Source organism: Artemia franciscana, chromosome 5 (assembly GCF_032884065.1).
Source record: "Artemia franciscana chromosome 5, ASM3288406v1, whole genome shotgun sequence".
NCBI classification, from domain to species: domain Eukaryota; kingdom Metazoa; phylum Arthropoda; class Branchiopoda; order Anostraca; family Artemiidae; genus Artemia; species Artemia franciscana.
The window spans coordinates 17204836-17213366 of NC_088867.1; the positions used below are offsets into that span (position 1 = coordinate 17204836).

The following is an 8531-nucleotide window of genomic DNA, read 5'->3' on the forward strand; positions in this document are numbered from 1 at the left end:
AGGGTGTCTCAAACTGCCGTCCTTTCGATAATCGTGGAAAATCGTTTACAAGCACACATTTTTTCAAGGGGGGGGGTCTTTGGATTAAGATCTAAAGGGGGACGATTAAGCACCATTGTATTACCTTCTGTGTAGGTATGCTTATACAGCGTGCATTATGAGTCTGAGCTTTTTCAAAATTTAGTTCGGCCAAATGCCTCCTTTTCGTGAAATCAGGCACAATTTCAACCATCAAATAAAGGTTCAATTTCCGAACACATTTTGTTCTCTGGTTTTTATTCAGAAAACTTATTGCAAGTAGCTTAAAAGTGAAACTTTTTAGCGGAGATTATTATTGGCTATTGATTTAAGAAATCCTTCTCTATATAGAATTTTTCCTGAATATTGCGATTCTTTGAGGAAATTTTTATAGATTGCCGTTAAAGCCAAACGTGTTTCGTTATCCTTTTATGGTATTTTAATGTTGGATCGGTTTAGCCTTCCTAATCGAGATATTTAAAGTAAATGTAGTCTTGGTATGTTATGTGTAAACAGAAGATAATATTATATTTGCTAAGAGAATTAACTTTATCTTTGTTTTTATTTATTGAGGGATTAATGATGGACTTTTCAGCTGAGTTTACGATGTTGCTACAGAATATTTCTTTTTTGCGCTTAATGAGGACATCAGATCCATTTTGGCAGGACGTTTATTAAATATCAAAATGTAATATTTCTAGAAGCTTAGGATTGAATGAGATGTTTCGATTCCGAACCAATTAACATCTAGCTATGTGCTAACATAACTATGTTGTCAACTTGAAACAACTATTTTAGTTAAATCGCTACTTTATTCAATTAATATGTTAACGTATTATTTTGTTGCTTATGCTATATTAGTATTGCGTAGCTATTGATTTAATATGGCAGTTTTCAAATCAATTAACTCTTAACTCGATGGAAAAAGAGGAAACTGAATAGAAGCGAACTGATAGAAGTGATTAGAAAGAAATAATTGTGCCTTGGGAATTACACGTTTGTGGGGTGGAAGATTTTTGCGTTTTATATGCACTTACAAGATTCGAAATCTAGAAAACAAATATACGGTACATAAGCTTACAGAGAAGCCGTTTGAAACTAGAATAAAGTCCAAAAATGCTTGGCTTTAGCTGTTACAGATAGCCTGACCCTCTAGTGTTTATCTACATTTATTACTAATAAAAACGTTTATAGAAAAATAAAAAGTTCTAGTTGCATTTTTAAGTAGCCAAAAACTGGAGGACAGCTAGGCCAAATTGCAATTGCAACGTTGAAAAAACCAATGCTGACAGAACGGAGATTCCATCTCATATGCAAATTTGGATAGTATGTCAGAGTATTATGTGTATTCAGTAAAAGTTTTGCTAGCCATTTGGTACTAGCTTCTAAGCAATATCTTTCCTATATGGTCCCTAATGTCTGAAACGAAATATTGCTGTCATTACGCTTAATATACATTAAGCTTAATATGTACTTTTGAAAGTGAATTATGTGGCCAATTAGCTCAAAGAATAGTTTACAACATTAAAATGAATTATCAACTATATTGTGTACTATACAATAGTACATTAGTTATTATGGCTGTACATTAAGCTTAATATGTACTTCTGGAAGTGGATGATTTGGCCAATTAGCTCAAAGAATAGTTTACAACATTAAAATGAATTATCAACCATATAGCCCAACATAGGCCCAAATCAGAATCTTAAGGAAATTCTGACACAGGCGATCAATCACGAAAGCGTCGATTAAACATAAAGGTAAAGGTAAAAAGTAAGGCAATTTGAAAGCGATCACGTCGGATAGGTGACCGAAACTCGGCCTTGGGAGATCAATTCACAAGTGTCGATAATAGGTAATAGTAAAGGCTTTTACACCATTAGGTTTGTATGATGGATGACAGAGGCATAAGAAGCGAAGAAAGGGCTGTTGGATGCCCTTTGGTTAGTTTTGTAGCAGAAAATGGTGCTAGATATCAAATATGCGATTCAATGTGCCCTCCTACAGCTTTCTATAGTCGTCTGGTCTATATGATGGGGCTGGGGAGAAGTATATTTCGACATTGTATAGGAGATATTAACTGTCGTACTTTTCAAAGTCTGTGCTTGCGTGTGGACTATTATCTAACCTTAGCGACATGTCCTTCATTTGACTAGCTAAATCAAAAATGCCATCCATTGTATTATTTGACCATACTAGTTTAAAATACGTTGTTTAGGATGTAGTAGGCTTGTACGGTGTTCGAAAATGAACTCTTAGACACTGCGGTCAAGAATTTACGCAATGAAGAGCGCTTAGGAATGGCCTTTGGGTCTGACTGCGGAGGGGGGGGTATATATTATACTGTATTATACTTGTATTTTATACTGTATTATACTGTATTATACTTATAATATATAAGGTATATATTATACCTTATAATATAGTTAGATAACTAGAAAAAAGCTCTCTTAACCTGAGAACTATGATAAGGCATCTCTTGTAAACGCCCCAAGTTTATGTAGTTAAATATTAAATCGCAAAACAGAAGGTATTTTTTGACGTCTAATAGATAAGTATGAATAAAAAACACGAATTAGTTTTCATGTTTTTATGAAAAATAGCCAGAAGTAATATTATTCTAGTCACCGTTTTGTCCTTTTTTAAAGTTTTTCTATTTTTCCAGAGAATTTAATTTCAGTAATTGGGTAAAAATGAAGGCCCTAGTCTCACATTTACGAGTTTGTATTCTACCATTGCAAGTCCCCCCCCCCATAAAGAAAATTTGAAAACAATATCGTATATATCTTTTCGTACCAATTTTGGATTCATTTGCCCCGCTCTGAAGTGCGATTTGAACCTGAGAAAGCTGCAGCTATATCACCTCGTAAGCTTCTTCTGCAATTAATTGGCATATATACTTTATTCTATATTCTGGCGATAAAGTCCTTGATAAAAGTAAATAATCGTAAAGTACATAAATGTTTTATGTTGAAATCCTTATTTAAAGTTCATGAAGGACCTGTCTAGTATATTTTCAAAATGTCTTACGTCAAATATTCTTTTCCAAATTTGTTTACTATAGCCGATCTCCTTCAATGTCTATGAAGATAAGGAGAGTCAATGACTACAAATTTTGCTTTGACACATTTTCTATAATTCGATTTTCTATCAATTTGGTTGAGGTCAACATTTCTTACTTCTTTGCTTCCAGAAAAAAAAAACCCTAGCGAGGATTAAGATCCTTCTTTTTTATTATGTCTATAAAGGTATGTTATAAACTACAGATTAAACTTAAGGTAAAGTCTACTTTCGTTATTCTTGGTTGTCCAGGAAAATACCTAGGGGCTCCAGACTTGACCCCCTCTTTCCTTGAATAAAAAAGGAATTGCATTAATAAGACTGTCTGTCGGCCATTTTAGCGCTTGAAAAAGACTTTAAAATGGCTTTTATTGATAGAGCTACCCCAGTCTGAAACAAAATGTCTGATTGAGACATAGAAATGGCAATGATTGTGCATCCAAGTTTAGGTCACAGCTCTGCAGACTTGTAAAACCTTAAGTTTATAATCTCTTTAACGACTTTTTCAATGGCGCCATGGCCAATAAAAATCGAGGTCATGATAACTTTGGTCAACTAGTAGGTTTTGTTTTAATAGTCAACTTCTTTTTATCTAGGCTAGGGCACTTTTTCAAATATTTTGTCTCTTGAATTTCCTTTTGAAGGAATCGAAAAACGAATTTCTGGAGATAATGTCCCCCGAGAGACCGTTCCATATTGAAGCAGAGGGCTTACAAAGCCTTTGTTCAAATCCACAAGACAGATTTCATCTACTTGCAGTTAGTCCCAGCATGACTTTTTTTCCATGAATCGGTCGTTTTGGATATGCAAATGTAGGTATTAGTCGAGATAGTGTGTCAATGTAGAGAATGTGCTCATTCAGAAGCAACGAGTGAAGCTACACCAGAACTATTATTTAGAGGTTGTAATGGTATCCCATTGGCGCAGCAGGTCATTCTTAAAATTCTATCTTGGATTTTGTTACGTGCAGCCCGTTGCCATTTGTGCTCCTGGAAAAATTAGGATCAGTATTTGTCTATAGACCTAATATAAGAATTAGAGATAAGTTTGGTTGAGGTGTATGGTATGCGGTAGTATATTTCGATAGCGATGAATCATTCCCAGCTTTGAGGACTGGGTGTGCTGATGTGGTACCGATCGAGGTGTGTACATATTGAGAAACCTGATGAGAAATGCATTCCTAGACGACGTAATTTATCAAGTCTCTTGATAGCTTCCCCTTTAAAGATGAAGTCTAGATATCCAAGACGAACCTTTTGTTGAGTGACTGATGACTCTTCTGTCTTTGATAAGTTAAAATTGAATATCCAGTGATTAGACCTGTTTTCTGGTAGAAACGGCATTGGTCTTGTTTTATTAGTTTTGTTTTAAAGAAGTAGATTATTTCTTAACTTTTGTATATTTTAACCTAGAAGAGAGTTTTTGGGAGAGACGTGGAAAGTAGAATTGCAAAAACATAAGGTGGATTTTACTGAACTTATAAATATGTATGGGAGCAATGTGATGCGAATGCAACTAAGTCTGGACCATTATAATGGACATTAAAATAATAAATAAGGATTTGGTGGACGTTTTTAAAGGAATTTGTGTAGGCCCAATCTTAGGCATTTATCTAAAAACCTAGGCCTGATCTTCGGCAATAATTGTGAATGTAATGCCTAAAGTTAGGCAAGGGTTATTTGCTTGTGAACGAAGTTGCTCGAGATCATTCAGTGTATGGATTGTGAAATAGTGACTTAAAAAAATGTGAAATAGTGTGTGTCTCGGAATCTACGAAAGTCTACTTACTGATTAGTTCTACTAAGTAGTATCCAAACTGCTAAGAATAAACCAGACCTAGAAAAGTTAGGGTAGAATGAAGTTGTAAAAACGAGCGAAATTCTCTGGAATATTTTGTGTGGGGGCAACAAGAAGTTATTTAAAGAGGAAATGATAGAGAGTGGTCACCAGTTATTTTGCCTCAGATGGCTTATCATTCTGATTGGGTTGCAGTAATTGTGTTCATGTCACTCGCTTAGTACTTCAAATAGATTGTTTTAATTGTGCATTTAATTTTGCGTTTCCCTCTATTATCTGGACAAGAAACTAGGGACTATATATATATATATATATATATATATATATATATATATATATATATATATATATATATATATATATATATATATATATATATATATATATATATATATATATATATATATATATATCTATATATAAAACTTTCGAAGTTTCAGATTCCCAGTTTGTCATTAAGGCACGTGAACGAGAATTTTCTCGTGGTATGGGGCATCTTTGACAATAGAAAAACTGGCAATCATCTGAAAATAGAAAACTGTGGGGGGAATCTTGAAATTTGGTGGTGGGTGGGGGCCAAGCCCCAAGCCTTGGGATCATGCGTTCACTCTTGGTCCAATACTAGATTATGAAGTCCGGGTTTTCAATGTCACTCCTACTATTGTTGACTGCTCAATCAAGTTTTTTGGCAATTTTCTGTTTCCAGGCTAAAGTTCGCCAATATGGCGGTTGTTTGTTTGTGTTTTATTGAATTTTCATAGGGGTGGGATTGTTTCCACCTCAATATGTGCACAGGTATGATGGTATTGTGTCCAAACTTTAAATTTTTAAACCAGTCTTCTCGGAATACGACCCAGATGCTGCTCCCCCCAGCATACCTTTTTTATTTTACGGTTACTGCTATTAATTCATCACGTCACTAAGCCGCTTCAGTCCTGCACAGCTGGGTATTGTTCCCTTCCGTTAAATCTTTGACATCTTCCCACTCCCGTCCGAGGACGTTGTTGGGCTTTTCGGAAAATGGTTTCGACTGCTGATCATCCGTCATCCGTAAGATATGACCTTGCTCACCTTAACCTTTCCTTAGTTATAGAATCATGACAGTTGGCTCGACACCCATTTTTCGTACAGCTTATTGTATACAGTTATTCAAACGAATTTTAAAACTTTCCTTAAGCAATTTTCTTATAAAATACCTAGGATATGTACCCCCCCCCCCCTATCTGTAGGCAGCATTAGCATGAAAAAGCTCGTAGCTTAGCTCTGCTCATTAATTTTTTCTTCTTTTTAGGACGTTACCAATCCCCCAAAAGGGCACTGTTTCAGCTCCATTGTACATGGCTTGGCTAGAAACGCTGACCAAAGACATGCCACCGTTTATGCTAGTTCGTGGGAACCAAACATCAGTTCTTACTTTCTATTCTTAGTCAATTGGTCCCAGTGAAAATAACCTATTAAAATCCCTGTGTATGATAAAAACCAGTGCTTGTGCCTTAGGCGTCTTTAGTTTCTGTGGTTATGAATTTATTTAAATAGTTTGTCAATATTATTATTCGATACAAAAGTAAAGCACCTAAAAAAAAAACATTTGATCTTAGCAAGGTCGTATCCGTGATTTTTGTTTGGTGGGGTACATAAAAACACGAAAAAAACACATCAAAAATGTTTTTTTTATACATTTTTACTACCTTTTTATGAGTCAGATAAACATTTCGGGACTGGGGGGGGGGGGTAAACCATTTAATCCTCCTTTTAAATACGGCCTTGGATCACAATCAGGAAGGCTTTTTTTTCTTTCAAGAGAACGCGCATTGTGGAGATACAATCCAATTGTTTTCAAACTTAGAACTCGGAAATATTTCAACCAAGAATTTTTCTTCAGTAATGAAAGAAGTAAAACTTGGGGAAACATTTGATTATTAAGCCATAATGCTAAAAGTTGGCAGCGCCTACCCTATTGAACCTGTCCACATATTACACATTTCTGTATCCTTTTTGTGCACCTAGAAATGATCGGTACCGTAATTTATTAATTTGTTACCCAACTTACAACTTGACTTTTAAATTTTAATGACGAGGAACTGGTGCGGCTTGTTTCAGGTACGTATGTGGTTTTTTTTCTAATGGATGGGGAGGGAGGTAATACTAAAAGTACTTTTATTTGAAAGTTTGAGGCACGGGCTCGAGGCTCCCTCCCAGCTTTGGCCTACTGATATATGAAGAAAAATAGTAACTATTAAAAAACTTAAATTAATACTTTTTCTGAGTGGAATTCTATCAGGAGGACTGTAATCGTTTTTAGGGTATAAAATGGAATCAGAAAATGTATGTCTTAAAAATGGTTCATCAGATCTAAATTACAATATTTTTATCTACCTGTATAATTGTCCGTATTGGCTACTTTATTCGCTATGTAAACATTATAAAACGGGTACCTGAAGCCTGATTTCTCTTTATAAAGCAAGCAGGTTTTATTCGGCTGGGAGATTGAGTTGAAAGTTTCAAGAAAAGTTCTTCGGGAGGATACTGGGATTTTTGAGTTTAGTGTTGAGGGAAAGTGGGCAATCTTTTTTTCTCCAAACATCACAGTTATGGTTCTTCTTTTTCAAGATGTTATTCCTGTCGTCAAAGAGTTTCTGTTGCCAGTTACTCTATAGTCAAATTATCTTGGTTATGGTTGCCAAACTGTAACCAACACAACTAGGGTCGCCGCCCCTAGTGATTTATCATTATTTTTGTGTTTTTTTTTATCTTATCTAAAACAAAAAGATCACTAAATCAGCACAAAAGCCACTAGACTATCAAAGAAAATCACTAAATGAATAAAAAAAAACATTAAAATCTAGTGATTTTTTTTCACCGGGTGGTAACCCTGAACATATCTCTACTTCTCTTTCTATGCATATTTTTTGTCACATGTATTAAGATAGAATTTAATTTTGGGTTTGAAGTGTGATTTTAATTCTGATTTTAATAGTAAAGTGTTCGCCAGAAATTTAACTTATGGGAAATTGATGTGGCGCCAGTTATTTTGTTTTGTTCCTTGATTTGTTTAAGGGGTGACCAGGAACTAGAAAGCATTCCTTCCTGTATTTCCTTTGTAGAATTTGATATCGAAGAGCACTAATAATGTATTTTCTCTTGTCTTGTTTCTTTCTATTGTTGTCAATGTGTCTATAACAGATTGGTAATGCTTTTTTTTCTTTGAATTTTATATTTAGCTATTTCTTGTAAATAGCGACTTTAGAATTACGGATATTCAGCCAGATCTGATTACATAAGGGAGCAAGAATCTTTTACTTGTCTGGTATTTTTCAACTTGTTATGTCGTTTAATTCAATTGTTTAAATAGGTCTAGCAGTTCTGTGTTTTTAATTTTTGTTTCTTCATTTATGGTAAGTTCTCCTGCAGACAGAATCCCAATGTCCTTACTTTTTACAAAAACAAGAACCGAATGAGGAAAGAGATCGTTTGCAAATATTTTTCCGGGGGGGGGGAGAAGGGGATCCTGAAAAAGTTTTTTCTAGATGGTCACTGACCTAGATGGTCAGTTTTTTTTTACATAAAAATATCATATTATTCTCGACAAAATATGACACTTTTATATATGTTTCGTCTTCTAAGCGGATAGGGGGGGAGTCACATATCTTGTTAAG

General features: G+C 34.8%; 1 protein-coding gene across 1 annotated transcript in view; it reads left to right on the plus strand.

Annotated features, from left to right (window-relative positions):
• The window catches only part of LOC136027039 (bumetanide-sensitive sodium-(potassium)-chloride cotransporter-like), a 201629-nt gene extending 195195 nt beyond the window's left edge, over nt 1-6434 (plus strand). The window contains exon 21 of the mRNA XM_065703960.1: nt 6167-6434. Coding sequence (XP_065560032.1) covers nt 6167-6302 — 136 coding nt within the window. The 3' untranslated portion in view covers nt 6303-6434. The remainder of the gene's footprint in view (nt 1-6166) is intronic.
• The last annotated feature ends 2097 nt before the right edge of the window (nt 6435-8531 follow it).